Raw genomic sequence first — 17,077 nt, 5'->3', positions numbered from 1 at the left:
TGGTGTGTTAGTTTCTGCTGTATAACAGTGAATCAGCTATACATATACATATATCGCCATATCTACTCCCTCTTGCGTCTCCCTCCCACCCTCCCTATCCCACCTCTCTAGGTGGACACAAAGCACCGAGCTGATCTCCCTGTGCTATGCGGCTGCTTCCCACTAGCTTTCTATTTTACGTTTGGTAGTGTATGTATGTCCATGCCACTCTCTCACTTCATCTCAGCTTACCCTTCCACCTCCCCGTGTCCTCAAGTCCATTCTCTACGTCTGCGTCTTTATTCCTGTCCTGCCCCTAGGTTCTTCAGAACCATTTTTTTTTTTTTTTTAGATTCCATATATCTGTGTTAGCATACGGTATTCGTTTTTCTCTTTCTGACTTACTTCACCCTGTATGACAGTCTCTAGGTCCATCCACCTCATTACAAATAACTCAATTTCGTTTCTTTTTATGGCTGAGTAATATTCCATTGTATATATGTGCCACATCTTCTTTATCCATTCATCTGTCAATGGACACTTAGGTTGCTTCCATGTCCTGGCTATTGTAAATAGAGCTGCGTGAACATTGTGGTACATGACTCTTTGAATTATGGTTTTCTTGCCCTATTCCTTTTGCACATTCTCTTCATCTGGAGGTTGCAGGGCTGGTCCTGGGTCTTTTAAAATTGACTTATTCTCCATGCCCAGTTATGATGGGTCCCAATGGATATGGATACAGATACTAAGGAAAGATTTTTGTTTCTATTTTACCACATTCTAATTTGTTTTTCAGCCTAGAACATAAAGATTCAGACAGGCATACTTGTAGTAACCCCATACAGGCAGCCAGAAAAAGCAGGTAAAGATTTATCTTTTCCTACCAGCAACAACTTAATCATAATTTGCATATATACATTTAAAAAAAAAAAACAGAGAACCACTGGGCATTTTATAGATAGAATTTTTATTAACATGATATCCCTGAGAGGCAGATTAAGGTGTAAACACTGTTCTGCTTTACAGAAAGGGAAATGGAGGCAGGTTGACTTACACATAAGACATCTGGAACCAGAATTTGTATCTGTTGGTACCACACCAGTGCTTTTCCCACAAGACTATACATAGACATACTGAAGACAGTGATCTCTCATTTTTTAAAAAACACTATAGCGCACTTCCTAAACTATCTCAGATCCCGAGGCATTGCTTTAGACTCGTGTTTCTTGTATCTTCCTGTCTGCTTAGGCAACATAATTGAGACACCATCTCCCCTTAATTTGTAAGAGTTAGGAATTAGGAAATTCCCTCAGCACCAGAACCCTAATTAATCTTTCATCTACCATAGTAAGCTATGGATTTTAGAAAATTCTACCTCCCCACTTCTCTCTCAGATCTCATTCCCATCCCAACTCATTTAATGTGACTAATGATGCAGCTACTTATCCCAGGCCTTGGCCATCACTCACGTTCTTCTTTCCTCTGAACTGCCCATTGAAGTATCTTCTTAAGATACTGGTTTCTGACCTTCGTCTCCCATAGGAGCTAGTCCCCTAAGACTGCTCATCCTTCTTCCCCAGCGCCAGTCAGCTGTTTCCTTGTCAGTAAGCACAGCACAGTACCTGATTTACTCTGGATGGGAGCCCATCTCCTATCTGCCTGGCACTCCATGTTTTAGCTGAGGCAAGTCCCTCTCTGCCTTCTGCACGGCCCGTATCTTGCTACCCCTCCAATTTTGTGCTACTCCAAGCTTTGTCTAACCTTCCTTACAGTCTGTCCTTTGCCCTCTGCTCCCTTGCTCCCCAGTTTTCCCATTTCTCACCCATTCAGCACTCAGTTTTGCAATGAGTTTTGGAAAGTGCATCCCACCTAGTAACCTTCCCTCTGAGCACTTCCTGCTTCATGAAGCCTTCCTGATTAAAGAGAAGAAAATACCTCTCGGGCTTCCCTGGTGGCGCAGTGGTTGAGAATCCGCCTGCCAATGCAGGGGACACGGGTTCGAGCCCTGGTCTGGGAAGATCCCACATGCCGCGGGGCAACTAGGCCCGTGAGCCACAACTACTGAGCCTGCGCATCTGGAGCCTGTGCTCCGCAACGAGAGAGGCTGCGATAGTGAGAAGCCCGCGCACCGCGATGAAGAGTGGCCCCCGCTCTCTGCAACTAGAGAAAGCCCTCGCACAGAAACGAAGACCCAACACAGCCATAAATAAATAAATAAAATTTAAAAAAAAAAAAAAGAAAAGAAAATACCTCTCAAATTTTTTCCAAACTCTAATGCATTAGACCTTAAGGTTTATGCATAGTGTTACTACCTAGCTTTCTAGATTTCTCTAAAACTGTTGCAGCTATACATGTGCACTATTTGTCCATGTCAGTGTCATCTGTTTTAGGTTGTAAGGAAGAGGACAGGGTCTGTTTAACTTGTGTTGTACCCGCTCATCATACTGCTATGAACGTGTGGGCAATTAATTCAATACTTTTTGATCATAAAGATCAGAATTACACTTGCATTTGAAGAACTGCTTTTAAAAGTAGATGTATACAGTTGAATATGTGTGCATGTGTGTGTGTGTAAGTATTGTCAACTCCACTGACCAAAGATAATCTGTGTTTAGAGTGTGTGGAATATGGACAATTCCCTCTTGGCAGTTCTAACTGCTTTCCCTATCACTGCATCCAACTGGCTTGCTCTTTAGGCTTCTGGACCACAAGGGACACATGAAATTCAGATGAGATGGATCAGAAAAAAAAAAATCACACCAGACGCTGTAAATACAGTATTTTTCTATTCCAAAGCTTCTAGGGCTTGGAAGAAACTAAGAAATCCAGGGTTCACACCTCAATATTTATACGAGGTTTACATTGTTTCCCCATATAGCACATCTAGGTTCTTGACAAAATGACTTATAGGTCAGAACCAAATTGGACACTTAAACTCTCCTTCTTTAAGGTAAAGGAAGAGTGTGCATGACAAATATGTCATTCTGAGCACAGGGTTAAGTGAGCAGGAAAAGTCATTCTTTTTTGCATTTCCATTGCTATATAAAGAGCTACACCCATTCAATGAGAATTCTTACTACTTCTCCATGAAATGCTGCTGTGATGGGTTTTTCTAGTTGAAATGCAGTTTATAACAGGATGAGTAAAGAAGGGTGCACGTCAAACTCATAGGATCTATTACTGTGTCCTCTCTATTAAGGGAACAACATAGGCACTGAGAGGGAAAGGTGTTACCGTCAATAAAGGCAAGGAGAGGGAATGAAATCTTCCTTTCATTCTTAAGATGCTTTGGGAATTTGACTTTAGATCCAGGAGAAACAGAGAAACAAACAGTGGGGTAAATTCTAGAGTATTTCCTAAACTAGCCAGGCACAGATTAGGAGATGGATCTCACTATTGGAGGACTTTTCTAAACAATTTCAATACATGTAATGAGACTGTTTTCTTCATAGATCCTCAGGGGCTTACTTAGGGGCTGGCTGTGAGAGAAGTTTTTCTCGTGTGTGGATCTCTCGGTGCTTATTAAGAGCAGAGCTTTTACTGAAGCACTTGCCACAGTCATGACACCCATAGGGTTTCTCTCCTGTGTGGGTTCTGTGGTGTGCACGTAAGTCAGAACTCTTACTGAAACTCTTTCCACAGTCAGGACACACATGGGGTCTCTCTCCTGTGTGTATCCTTCGATGTGCACTAAAATGAGAACTGTTATTGAAGCTTTTTCCACACTCTTCACACTGATAGGGCTTTTCTCCTGTGTGGGTTCTCTGGTGAATGATAAGGCTTGAGCTCTGGTTGAAGCGTTTTCCACACTCACCACACTGATACGGTTTCTCTCCTGTGTGGATTCTTCTGTGGGTGATGAAATTTGAACTGTCACGGAAGCTTTTCCCACAGTCAAGACATTTATAAGGTTTCTCTCCAGTGTGGATTCTCCGGTGTCTAATGAGGCGTGCACTCCGACTGAAGCTTTTCCCACAGTCAGCACATTTATATGGATTTTCTACTTGAGGGGATATCTGATGCACGAGATGGGAGTTTGGACCAAAGCTTTTGCCATATCTGAGATATTTATAGGGTCTCTCCCCCAAGTAAGGTCTCTGATGACTTAGAACTTTACCTAAACTCCTCTCTGGGAATGTTGGTTTTCCTCTTCTCTCCCCTGGGGTCTTCTCCCACTGTCTTCCTGATCTACATTCACTCTCAGTGCCTTTACCTTGATTAAGATGCCGGGGAATTTTCCTCTCAGACCTTGCAAGTAACGTCCTGTGTAGTTGTACTTCCTCAGCAATATCCCGTTTTAGATTCTCTTCATTCTCAAATCCAGCCTCAAAACCTGACATAAGAATAGAATTTTAAAAGTTATCTGTTTTCTCAATTGTTATGTACCAGGGTAAAGCAAGTATCAAATTAGATGATTAAATGTAAAAATTAGGGAGCTCTAGATCCCAAATAACTACCATCTGTTAAAATTCCGATGTTTTACTTCTCTAATGGAATCGATGCTCTGTGGAACACACTTAAAGAATGCTGATCTAAAGAACTTTTGGAAAAGAAAACTTGTTTATCAAATGCCCAAGCACTGTGTTAGGTGCTTCACTGTGGTACTTCATTTACATCAACCTTATGAGGTAGGTCTTAACATACGAGCGAATTTACAGGGTTAAGTAACTTGCTCTAAGGTACTCAACTAATAAACAACATAGTCCAGATTCACATACATATATATGTGTGACTCCAAAATCAGAATAATTTTTCTCACAAGGAGGGAAGCCATAATGAAGTTTTGGGGTTCTTTTTCTTATACAGTAGCTGAGATTCAAAGGATCAGTTCCCTCAGAAATCTCAGACTTTTGCATAAGTGTGTCTGAAGAAAGAGGTTATCAGGTTTTCATATATGTGAATAAAGCAAGCATACAGCTGGTTTACAAGCTGAAACTAGAAGAAAAAACAAATGAGAAGGAACTTTAAAAATCAACTTCATCCATCTGTGGGTATATGACATGCTACTTGGGAAATGTAGGCTTTCAGATTCCCTGCTAGGTAAACTGCCTAGTAACCTAGCAGGTCACATGCAGATGATGGCTAATTTACAAAGTCCGCAGCCATCTCAGTTGATGCTGTAGTGTGAGGAGGCAAGTCAAGTGAATAGGGGATATAAACTAGCTGCTTTATAACAGACAGGAAACATGGAGAAGAGAGAATGTGGTCACAATAAGAATCCATGAGAGCTGGGTGTAGAGGCCACTTCTGGTCTTCAATCTCATGATTTTTCTCCTAAATCCCACTGCCTTCCCTTTGCTATTTGCTATTTCTACCTTAAGAAGTAAAAGGATCTTACCACTGGGGCTCTGAAATAAGACTGGAGCACGGGTCATAGCCTCTGGGGGTACCTCGGTATCCTCTTCATCATCTTCAGAATCTTCTTCTATGGCCTCATCTGCTTCCTCGGCTTGCTTCTCGGCTTCGGCCTCACTGGTCTCCTGGGTGGGACACAAGGCTGCCTCCTCTTCCCGGCCATCACTGGGCAGGGCAGCACCCCGGGCACTCACCAAAGCATCCATCTCTTCAAAGAAGGGACAGGTGTCTGGTGCTTGGCCATTCTTGACCTTCCGATAGCTGGTGTGGAGGCTTTTAAACTTGGTCCGACACTGCTCTGGTGTCCTAAGGAAGCCATATTCCCATAACCGCTCAGCCACTGCTCCATACAACTGGCTGTTGCGGTGGCAGTTCTGGAGGGCTTCATAAAACTGAGTCTCACTAAGAATTGCAAGGTAGGTCTTTGTCTCTTCATAGCCCCAGTGTACACCTGCCACCAGAAGAGAAATTTCAGCACCACTTAATCCAGGGCTTTATAGTCTCAATTCCTCAGTCCTATCATCTGCATCATGAAAAATCACCTAAGCTCGGGCTCCTAGGTGAAAAAGTAAAAACACCTCATGTTTCCAAAATCAATACAAACTCTCAGAATGTTTTGCTTCTCTATAGCCTATATCAATTTCACAGAGACCTTTATTCCTACGTTCTGTTCAAAAGAGGCCTTTCCACCTTATCACTGTAACAATCATTATGTACACTGAGGCAGGTGTACAGAATGCATTTCCCCATTCTTCCAGTAGTTCTGGAATTCTGATCCTAATTAGAAAATAACTGGTATGGGGAAGAAGACCCAAAATCAGTCACTGTCAGCCATGAGCCATCCCTAAATTCTCTGATCAATCTTTTTCTACCAGTTCTACTTCCTTGTGAATTAAGTTTCCCATAGAATGACTCAAAATCCCAAGGAAGAGTCTCTTTCAGAATCACACTGCTGCTTAATCCAATCCCTTTTATGGCCCTTCTTCACTTGCCACAATCTCAAAAAAAGCCAGCCCAGCAATAGCAAAAGACCTGAAGGGTACAAGATAAGAACCTGTAGTCATGCACCTTCTTACGAGCGAAGGAGTGGCAGAGCCAGAAAGAGGAAGGAAGCAGAGCAGATGGCATCTCCTGGCCGGAACTCTGCTAATGCTGCAGGCCACCCCAACTTGGGCAGTACTTCTTCAGGATGACTACAGGCTCTGCTCCCTGAAGGTACCCAAGGGAGAGGGAAGGGAGATTCTAAGAGCCTTCCTCCCACTTGAGAGCCAGCTGGAGATTACATTGCTTCCGTTACCCTCCACTCAATGCAAGTGAAGCAGCTAGCACATGTGCCATGTTTGTGATTTACCGAAATTTATTCCAGTGAAAAAACGGGAAAAAAAAAATTTTTTTTTTTTTTTTTTTTTAAATTTCGGCCATGCAGCATGCAGGATCTTAGTTCCCAGACCAGGGATAGAACCCGTGCTCCCTGCAGTGGAAGCTCAGAGTCCCAATCACTGGACCACCAGGGAAATCCCAAAAATTTTTTTAAAAAGGAAAAGGAGGGGTTTCCCTGGTGGTGCAATGGTTAAGAATCTGCCTGCCAATGCAGGGGACATGGGTTCGAGCCCTGGTCCGGGAAGATCCCACATGCCGTGGAGCAACTAAGCCCATGCGCCACAACTACTGAGCCTGCGTGCCACAACTACTGAAGCCCACGTGCCTAGAGCCTGTGCTCCATAACAAGAGAAGCCACCGCAATGAAAAGCCAGCGCACCGCAATGAAGAGTAACCCCCGCTCGACACAACTAAAGAAAGCCCACGTGCAGCAACGAGGACCCAGCGCAGCCAAAAATAAATAAATATACAAATAAATTTATTTTAAAAAGGAAAAGAAAAAATCCAAGACAGAAGAAGACTAGAACAAAAGTAACAACACATATAATAAAACATGGAAGGGACACATAACTGTTCCCAGTGGAACTGCAACTCTGGAGTAGTCCTGCTGCTGTGCCACATTTTACAGTTGAGGACGCAAACTGTGAAATGGTCAGATAGCTGTGCGAGGTCACCCAGCTGATTAGTGGTCAGGGTTAGAAACGAAGTCTCCTGATTCATACTTCGTGCTCTTCCCATAGCAACATGGTTGTACAAAATTACATCAACAGAAATAAGTGATATTTTAAAATGGTTCCATAGGCAAATAATATTTCAGCAGAGTGTTAAGCAAGGTTTCTTGCTGCAAGACTTCTTAGTCCTGTTAAAATGCCAACGTGTGTTGCAGATCTCACACAGGAAACAAAATGTTTCCCCAACTTTGGGCAGTCCTTCACTATGCTCTTCTAAGTAAAAAGGAACACATAATAACCTTGAGTTTGGAGAAGTAAAGATAAAACACCAGTTCATGTAAGATGCTCAACAAATATTAGTTCTCCTTAAAGATAATACAGTACCAAGTTTTTCTCAGCCTTCAGTGATTTTATAATCAGGAAAAAATTTTAAGAAAGAACTGGAAGGAATGATACTCTTTTTCAGGAGTCTCTTGAATTTTCTTAGTGTATTTCTTTAAAATATCTAAAATTATTCTCTACTTACTATTAGCTCACTGATTTTCCCACAAAAGAGAATGAAATACACAAAGAACTGAGAAGTGCCTCTGTTCTCTAAGTGACAAAGCTGGCAGGTGACATTAAGCTTCCTGACTCCACATCCAGCCTCATAACTCCTCAGTCTAATCCTAAAACCCCAAGAAGAAAAGCTTACCACTTGGGCTTCGGAAAAGGACGGGTGTGGTGGAGTTGTCGGGGTCCTGGGGGGTGGCCTCCTGGCCCACTTCCTCACTGTCAGACTCTTCAGCCATGGCCTCTTCTCCCTCCTTGTGCTGCCAGTCCTGTTGCTCTGGCTCCTCAGTCTCAGCATCACTGCCCACCAGGCCAGAGTGAGAGGCTGCCTCCTCCAGGCCATTACTGGGCAGGGCAATGACCTGGGCACTCATCAGGGCTTCCATCTCTTCAAAGAAGGGGCAGGTCTCAGGTGGGTGGCCACTCTTGACTTTCCGATAGCTCTTCTGGAGACCTTTGAACTTGGTCCTACACTGCTCCAGGGTCCGGAGGAACCCATACTCCCGGAGCCGCTCAGCCACAGCCCCATACACTTGGCTGTTTCGATGACAGTTTCGGAGAGCCTCGTAAAACTCAGTTTGACTGAGAATTGCGAGGAGAGTTCTGGTCTCTTCATAGCCCCAGTGCACACCTGCCACCTTCTCATCCTCGAAGCCCCAGTGATCCTGTTCCACCCAGCTTCTTCTCTCTCTCCTGGATGGTAACAGATCAGCATGCATTCGTCTGTCTCCTGTGTGACTGCCTCTTGGGAGTTCCTTCTCCTTGGAGCCCAGATCTGGGATCCACGGCTCTCCTTGCTCCAACTTGGAGACCACACTGGATTTAGGAACTGGAAATCCTGCTTGCAGGGAAGCAAACAAAGGATATCATAGTTTGGACTAATCATAAAAAACATCTCTGAGTTCAGACCTGCCTTTTTTATCCAAGAGGCTTGTAAAGAAAAGTATCTAAGAAAATGTTTCCAGAAAGTTCAATGGGTTGAAGAAAGTGGGGAAAAATACATGAAACCTCAAAAAATGAGAAATATTTTATTTTCCAGAGCAGGGTGACAAGAGAGGAAAACGTTCTGTTGTGTGTTCAGAGCAGATAATTCTGTTCCAAGTTGCTCCCTAGCTCTCCTAACCACTTGTAGGCAGGTCCTGCACTGCTGGAAACAGTCACCTCCTGCCTCCTACATAGCTGACCAACGTGGGGGTTAATCCAAGTACAGCTCGTAGCAGGCCCTCTGGATCCATGGTTCCTCCACATCTGCAGACTTACCCAACCACAGTACTGTAGTAATTACTATTGAAAAATATCCATGTATAAGTGGACCCACACAGTTCAAACTCACGTTGTCCAAGGTTCAGCTGTAGTTCTCTACTTGGGGCCAGAGAATTAAACTCAGAGTGATTTCAAGGGGGAGACTGTCTTCAACTCTTCCATTTCCTTCACACTGAGTCACGAAGTTCTAAAGGTTTTTCCCTTAGTATATCCTTTATTCCTACTGCCACCATCCAAGTCTAGACCCCTTACCTTCTCACACCTGGGTAACTGCAGCAGTCACTGTCCTACCTAACTCCAGGCTCTGGCTTCCTCAGCTCACATGCTATTTGTATTGCCAAACCTAAACCTGAGTGGTTACCAGGCATGGCCCGTTCAAAGCAGACTCCTCTCTCCAGAACACAGCACACGTTTATTCACCACTCTGTGCCTTTCCTTTAACTCCCTCCCTTCTATCGAAATTTAACCCATCAGTGCCCCCATGAAGCCTTCCCTACAGCCCTCCCTCGTCTCCCACTCTGCCAAACCCCTATTGTACTCACACAATTGAGTAACAAGTCATTGTTTGGCATTGTTTCAGTACAGTTCAGTTCAGCACATATTTATGTTCACTTTTGTGTTCTCAATCATATTATAGGCTTTTTGAGGATAGGCACCTTTTCTCATTGCAGAGTACCCTGCAAGGTGTTGAGCACATGGTAGGTGTTCAAAACTGATTAATTCTGCAAGTCTGTGTGTGCGGTTGAAGGACTGCATCTGGATGACTAAACAGAGACCACTACCAGACTGGCTGAGAAGGCTAGCGTCTTGGATGATAAGATCAGAATTCAAAACAACCTCAACAAGTTAAAGAAGTGATCAAAGAAAAAAACACACAAAATGGAGTTCTGCAGAGTACAAAGAAGAAAAACAAGTTCCACAAAATCAAGTTTAAGAATAAGAACTAGGCACAGAGACAATGGGGAAAGCTCTAAGGGACAGGGGAGTATCAAGTGAACGACAATCATTAGTTGAGTTATACAGAAAGAAAGTGTAGTGAAATTCTGAAGTAAAATTCTTACTCTGCCTCTACCTACCAGACCCTCACTGGAATAATATATATAATTTAATTCTCCACAATTAACATGCTATTTGGAGAACTTAAAGTTTCCAAGGGAGAGTAACAAAAACTTACTAGGTCTGAAGAATGGAGCTTCTGGGGAAAAGCAGAAAGAAACAAATATAGTTTAATATGGAGAAAGAAAATGACTAAAAGGAAGATGTGCTTTCAAGTATAGAAAAGAATTTTTATCTAGAAAATACTGACGTAGTGTCATCATTACCAGGAGGAAAGAAACTCCAAGTTCTGGAAAAAGTAGGGAGCCATCCTCTGGCAGACTTTTCAAAAGAGGAAATAGAAGAATTGCAGCAGAGAGCTAAACTATATGCCTTCAGAAGGTCCCCAACAACTGCATACTCTATTTCCACTCATTCCTGAAATCCCTTTCCCACTCACTACTCCCAACCCTACTTCCCATTTAGAATGGCATCCTATCTTGCCATATAAATCTACTCCTCACCGCTCCTTTGAAAAGGTCTGAGCTTCTCCTTTGGGTTCATCTGCTCCTGTGGTCCCAGGTCTGGGTTTCTTGCCCTCTCTTTCTTGGGTACACCCCTGGGCTGGGGTTCCACTGACTCCTGCCGAACACTTAATAACTCTCGTGATGATTTCAGGGGTGTCATCTTCTCCAAGCGCACTTCCTGCCCCTTCACAGAGACTGTGACCTAGAAACAACCCCCATGAATTGTCACTGCAAGGTCATAATGAGGGGTATTCCCAGAGGAGATTATTTATTACCCCAAAAGAAATCATCCTTTTGGGACATGGCTAGGGTTGGGACGGGGGGTGGTTAATAGTGAACAAGGGTCTTTCTTAGTCCATTACTGTTAGCTTAGAGCAGCTGGAACTACAAAAGAAAAAGATCAAAATAGTAAACCCGACTCCAGGCTAAAAAATAGCTCCCCTTTCTTCCCTATTAAGTAAAAAACTATGAAACTATGAATAACTCGTTATGATACCTAGCAAAGGTACACCCAGGTAGCATCTCCCGATAAGCTCTATCTGAAAAAGTTACCTGTTAAAGGACCAGAAGTATAAGCATCACCAAGGGAGACTGTGCCCCACTTTAAATCTGACTGTGCCTTAATTTGGCCTTTTATCCTGCCCCTGCCCAGTCACACACTTCTGAATAACCCCTCCCTGCTCACCGAACGTCCAGGTCTTCCAGGCTCTCTTTCTAAATCTTCCACCAGAGCCACTGCCTCCTCTCCACTTTCTGGACATTGCTTTTGTACCCATTTCTGGATCTCCCCAGGTAAGACGGTCAGGAACTGCTCTAGCACCAACAATTCTACAATCTGCTCCTTGGTGCGCACCTCCGGCCTTAGCCACCGACAGCAAAGTTCCCAGAGTTGGCTGAAAGCCTCCCGGGGCCCAGCTACCTCCTGGTAATGAAATCTCCTGAAGCGCTGTCGGAAGGTCTCAGAGTTAGTGCCATTCCCTCTCAGGGTGGGTTTGGCCATCGTTCACAGCAGAAAGCAGCTTCCCTCCACTTAAGGGTCTAGGTTCCAGGGCTTACACCCATCTTCTCATGTCCTTGGAGAATCACCTGCAGATGAGTCTCTCTCTGTAAGAAGAGTTTCCTCCTAGAGTAGAGAGAGATGGCACTATCAGAAGGAATATACTCATATGTCTAAAGTCTTGCCAGAGCTGGCCTGACTTTCCAGATGCTCCACGTAGCACCAACTTCAGGACAGCAAGCCAAAACTGAGCATGAAGGTGAGAGACCATTCAAAAGCTGCATTTCTGGGCGCCTTCCAGGGCAGCCCGAGTAAGCAGCAAAGAATAGAAAGTACTGTCTGTTCCTCTTCCACCTCCCCCAAATCTGACCCACTGAGCTCCCCTGACCAGTGTAGCATAGTGTGTTCAAACCATATGGGAGCTCGAGAGGTTCTAAAGGCATGTCACCATCCTGCTGAAGGCAACGAAAAGCCTCTGTCCAGCGGGTCGCAGCTGATCTCCCCCAGTACCTCCGCCGTCCTTCCCCGGGCCCTCTCCGTCAGCCCCGCCCCCTCGGACTCCACCACTATCAATTCCCACCCCAAACAAAAATCAAGTACTGAATACTGGGTCTTTGTTCTCCCTCAGAGCAGAAGTAACCGCTCAGTAAATAGCCGGGAACTAGTGACTGGAAACCTCGCGCATTGACAGAAGTTGGTTTTGGCTCCTGAAGCGAGGGCCGGGTGGGCTTGGGGAGAGTCCCACTGAGTTGGTGGAGAGTGGGAGTCCTTAGGGGCAGTAGTCATGGGTCTCCTGAGGACGAGCTCGGGTGCTGGCCAGGCGCTCCGAGGGCTGCAAGGTTCGCGGGTGCGGGGTTCCGGCCTCTTTGTCTTCTCTCCCTCCGGCCAGGTCACTCTCGAAAGCCGTCGTGAGCCCCTCCAGAGGCCTCCGACCGGGCTAAGCGCCCTGAGAGCACCCTCCGACCCACTCCTGGGACCTTCTCCCTCTCGGGCTGTCGCTCAACCCACTCGCATTTCTGACTGCGGGCTAGCCTCACCCGCTCGGGGTAGGGCTCCAGCCCGGGTTCTCCAGCCTCCCAGTCCAGCTCCCAAACCGGAAGTCTGAGCGGCCGACCCGGGGGCTGGAGGCGCATGCGCAAGGGAACCTCCCGCGACTCCTGCGGAGCACCCGCTGGAGCCAACGAGTGGGCCCAGCCGAGCGCGGCTCACTTCCGGGACGCGGCGCGTCGACCCCTTCCCGGCTTCCCGTCAGCTCTCATCAGCAGTAGTCTCGGCGGGTACAGTCAGGAGGAACTGCCCGTCCCGGGGTCCTGTGCGCGTGTAGAGGAGGGAGCGCTCGCCTCCTTGGTCGCCTGGTGAGGCTCTGGAGGAGGGTGCGACGGATATAGGGACTCGAGGTCCGCCGCGGGAATGATCCACGAACTGCTCTTGGCTCTGAGCGGGTATCCAGGGTCCATTTTCACCTGGAACAAGCGAAGTGGCCTGCAGGTACTGTCCGCCTCAGCGCGGGAACTAGCGAGAGCGGAACGGGTGGAGCAGGCTAGTGCCAAGGGGAGGAGTCTGAGGGACCGAGAAGGCGGGGCTTGCACGGGCCGAGGCGTGGGGGGCTTGTCCCTGGGCAGGTAACCGGAGGGCTCAGTAATTGTATGTGCTTTTAAACTGGGTTTTGAAAGCTAGTCCAAATACATAGTGCCTGACACACAATAAGGGTTCAGCCAGTTTTGTTGGATGGAAAAGTGAGAGTGTCTCCCTTATTACTCCTCGCCCGGGAAATTTCTGCACTAGGAGAATTTGGAGGGGGACCTTCATGTAACCAGGAGTGTGTGAGGGGGAAGGGCTATGTGCTATATGCTTTATCTCATTTAATCTTCACAACCACCTATCTCCATTTCAGAGATTAAATCCCGGTGTCAGGGATCACGTAGCGATTAGCAAACTTGGTCTTGAGCTCAGTTTGTTGTTTTGTTTTGTTTTGTTTTTTTTGTAGACTTTTTAATGATGGCCGTTGTGATTGGTGTAAGTGGTATCTCACTGTAGTTTTGCTTTGCATTTCTCTAATAAGTAGGGATGTTGAACATCTTTTCACATCTAAAGGGTATTATAAAAATAATAGTGTCCTCTATGTATATATAGAGTTTATTGCTGTTATTACCATTGAAAATAATCTGCATTCGTTATTGGTGGTGGGATTGAAACAAAATACAAATCTGATATATTTTAAGATTTAGGAGTGATTTTAACCAGTTTACTTAGATTTAAAGTTGAGAAAACTGAGGCAAAGTGAAGTTAAGTTACTTCTGAAAGTCAAAGCTAGTAAGTGATGAAGCAGAAATTCAAATCCATGCCTTTGTTATTTTATTTCCTTATATTTTGACTGATGGGTTATTTAGATGTGTACTGTTTAATTTCCAAGTATTTGGAGGGGTTTTTCTAGATATCTTAATGATTTCTAATTTAATTGCATTATAGTCAGAGAACAAGCTCTGTCAGATTTCAAATTTTCAAAATTTTGTTGAGCCTTATTTTTATCCTTGGTAATACTCGTTTTCTTGAGACCTACTTTGTCTGATAGTAACATAGCCAAGCCTGACAGAAAAACAGATTTTTATGTTTACTGTATGTTATGTCATTTTCCTTCCTTTTACTTTCAACTATATCTTTTTTTTGTTTGTTTTGTTACTCACATCACTCTGTTATTGATCAAATTAGTCATACAGTCAACTGGGTCATTCCATCATTGGATGACTTGAATAATATATTTTTTTTATACAGGAGGTTGTTATTAGTCATCAATTTTATACACATCAGTGTATACACGTCAATCCCAATCGCCCAATTCATCACACCCCCACCCCACCCCCACCGCTTTCCCCCCTTGGTGGCCATACATTTGTTCTCTACATCTGTGTCTCAACTTCTGCCCTGCAAGCCAGTTCATCTGTACCATTTTTCTAGCTTCCACATATATGTGCTAACATACGATATTTGTTTTTCTCTTTCTGACTTACTTTAGTCTGTATGACAGTCTCTAGATCCATCCACGTCTCAACAAATGACCCAATTTCGTTCCTTTTTATGGCTGAGTAATATTCCATTGTATGTATGTACCACATCTTCTTTATCCATTCGTCTGTCGATGGGCATTTAGGTTGCTTCCATGACCTGGCTATTGTAAATAGTGCTGCAATGAACATTGGGGTGCATGTGTCTTTTTGAATTATGGTTTTCTCTGGGCATATGCCCAGTAGTAGGATTGCTGGGTCATATGATAATTCTATTTTTAGTTCTTTAAGGAACCTCCATACTGTTCTCCATAGTGGCTGTATCAATTTACATTCCCACCAACAATGCAAGAGGGTTCCCTTTTTGCCACACCCTCTCCAGCATTTATTGTTTGTAGATTTTCTGATGATGCCCATTCTAACTGGTGTGAGGTGATACCTCATTGTAGTTTTGATTTGCATTTCTCTAGTAATTAGTGATGTTGAGCAGTTTTTCATGTGCTTCTTGGCCACCTGTATGTCTTCTTTGGAGAAATGTCTATTTAGGTCTTCTGCCCATTTTTGGATTGGGTTGTTTGTTTTCTTAATATTGAGCTGCATGAGCTGTTTATGTATTTTGGAGATTAATCCTTTGTCCGTTGATTCGTTTGCAAATATTTTCTCCCATTCTGAGGGTTGTCTTTTCATCTTGTTTATAGTTTCCTTTGCTGTGCAAAAGCTTTGAAGTTTCATTACGTCCCATTTGTTTATTTTTGTTTTTATTTCCATTACTCTAGGAGATGGATCAAAAAAGATCTTGCTGTGATTTATGTCAAAGAGTGTTCTTCCTATGTTTTCCTCTAAGAGTTTTATACTGTCCAGTCTTACATTTAGGTCTCGAATCCATTTTGAGTTTATTTTTGTGTATGGTGTTAGGGAGTGTTCTAATTTCATTCTTTTCCATGTAGCTGTCCAGTTTTCCCAGCACCACTTATTGAAGAGACGGTCTTTTCTCCTTTGTATATCCTTGCCTCCTTTGTCATAGATTAGTTGACCATAGGTGCGTGGATTTATCTCTGGGCTTTCTATCTTGTTCCATTGATCTATGTTTCTGTTTTTGTGCCAGTACCATATTGTCTTGATTACTGTAGCTTTATAGTGTAGTCTGAAGTCAGGGAGTCTGATTCCTCCAGCTCCGTTTTTATCCCTCAAGACTGCTTTGGCTGTTCGGGGTCTTTTGTGTCTCCATACAAATTTTAAGATTTTCTGTTCTGGTTCTGTAAAAAATGCCATTGGTAATTTGATAGGGATTGCATTGAATCTGTAGATTGCTTTGGGTAGTATAGTCATTTTCACAATATTTATTCTTTCAATCCAAGAACATGGTATATCTCTCCATCTGTTGGTATCATCTTTAATTTGTTTCATTAGTGTCTTATAGTTTTCTGCATACAGGTCTTTTGTCTCCCTAGGTAGGTTTATTACTAGGTATTTTATTCTTTTTGTTGCAATGGTAAACGGGAGTGTTTCCTTAATTTCTCTTTCAGACTTTTCATCATTAGTGTATAGGAATGCAAGAGATTTCTGTGCATTAATTTTGTATCCTACAACTTTACCAAATTCATTGATTAGCTCTAGGAGTTTTCTGGTGGCACCTTTAAGATTCTCTATGTATAGTATCATGTCATCTGCAAACAGGGACAGTTTTACTTCTTCTTTTCCAATTTGTACTCCTTTTATTTCTTTTTCTTCTCTGATTGCTGTGGCTAGGACTTCCAAGACTATGTTGAATAATAGTGGTGAGAGTGGACATCCTTGTCTTCTTCCTGATCTTAGAGGAAATGCTTCCAGTTTTTCACCATTGAGAATGATGTTTGCTGTGGGTTTGTCATATATGGCCTTTATTATGTTGAGGTAGGTTCCCTCTATGCGGACTTTCTGGAGAGTTTTTATCATAAATGGATGTTGAATTTTGTCAAAAGCTTTTTCTGCATCTATTGAGATGATTATATGGTTTTTCTTCTTCCATTTATTAATATGATGTATCACATTGATTGATTTGCATATATTGAAGAATCCTTGCATATCTGGGATAAATCCTACTTGATCATGGTGTATGATCCTTTTAATATGTTGTTGGATTCTGTTTGCTAGTATTTTGTTGAGGATTTTTACATTTATATTCATCAGTGATATTGGTCTGTAATTTTCTTTTTGTGTAGTATCTTTGTCTGGTTTTGGCATCAGGGTGGCCTCATAGAATGAGTTTGGGAGTGTTCCTTCCTCTGCAATTTTTTGGAAGAGTTTGAGAAGGATAGGTGTTAGCTCTTCTCTAAA

The 17,077-nt window shown here is 43.6% G+C and overlaps 2 protein-coding genes across 11 annotated transcripts in view; one reads left to right on the top strand and one right to left on the bottom strand.

Annotated features, from left to right (window-relative positions):
• Positions 1-931: 931 nt before the first annotated feature.
• Positions 932-13,105, bottom strand: ZSCAN29 (zinc finger and SCAN domain containing 29). 9 transcript variants are annotated; one of them, XM_057543027.1, is made up of 7 exons: positions 12,969-13,105; positions 11,448-11,885; positions 10,760-10,964; positions 8,080-8,778; positions 5,318-5,785; positions 2,230-4,312; positions 932-1,914 (listed from the first exon to the last, which is right to left on the bottom strand). In XM_057543027.1, exons 2-6 carry the CDS (start codon positions 11,760-11,762, stop codon positions 3,444-3,446), a joined length of 2,556 nt encoding a protein of 851 aa, XP_057399010.1. In that variant the 5' UTR covers positions 11,763-11,885; positions 12,969-13,105; the 3' UTR covers positions 932-1,914; positions 2,230-3,443. The 9 variants fall into 9 exon arrangements, with proteins under 9 accessions (XP_057399010.1, XP_057399007.1, XP_057399005.1 ...); XM_057543024.1 differs by lacking the exon at positions 12,969-13,105 and adding an exon at positions 12,797-12,921; XM_057543022.1 differs by lacking the exon at positions 12,969-13,105 and adding an exon at positions 12,360-12,879.
• A 1-nt stretch (position 13,106) lies between these two features.
• The window catches only part of TUBGCP4 (tubulin gamma complex component 4), a 56,683-nt gene continuing 52,712 nt past the window's right edge, over positions 13,107-17,077 (top strand). For both annotated transcript variants that reach the window (XR_009007502.1, XM_057543031.1), the window contains exon 1: positions 13,107-13,247. Coding sequence is in view for 1 of the 2 variants with exons in the window: in XM_057543031.1 (XP_057399014.1) it covers positions 13,170-13,247 (78 nt within the window). In the remaining variant the exon portion in view is untranslated. The remainder of the gene's footprint in view (positions 13,248-17,077) is intronic.

This window comes from Balaenoptera acutorostrata, chromosome 3, assembly GCF_949987535.1.
Source record: "Balaenoptera acutorostrata chromosome 3, mBalAcu1.1, whole genome shotgun sequence".
NCBI lineage: Eukaryota > Metazoa > Chordata > Mammalia > Artiodactyla > Balaenopteridae > Balaenoptera > Balaenoptera acutorostrata.
The sequence above is the reverse complement of the archived record's forward strand: the minus strand, read 5'-3'. Positions and strand labels throughout refer to the sequence as shown.

Bases quoted from the DNA above. Each gene is read 5' to 3' on its own strand.
- ZSCAN29 (XM_057543027.1), bottom strand. From the start codon at position 11,762: ATGGCCAAACCCACCCTGAGAGGGAATGGCACTAACTCTGAGACCTTC. The intron at 10,965-11,447 runs GTGAGCAGGGAG...GGTTGTTTCTAG, and splicing joins CTGGAAGACCTGGACGTTCG to GTCACAGTCTCTGTGAAGGG. The intron at 4,313-5,317 runs GTAAGATCCTTT...TTCTTATGTCAG, and splicing joins CTTATTTCAGAGCCCCAGTG to GTTTTGAGGCTGGATTTGAG.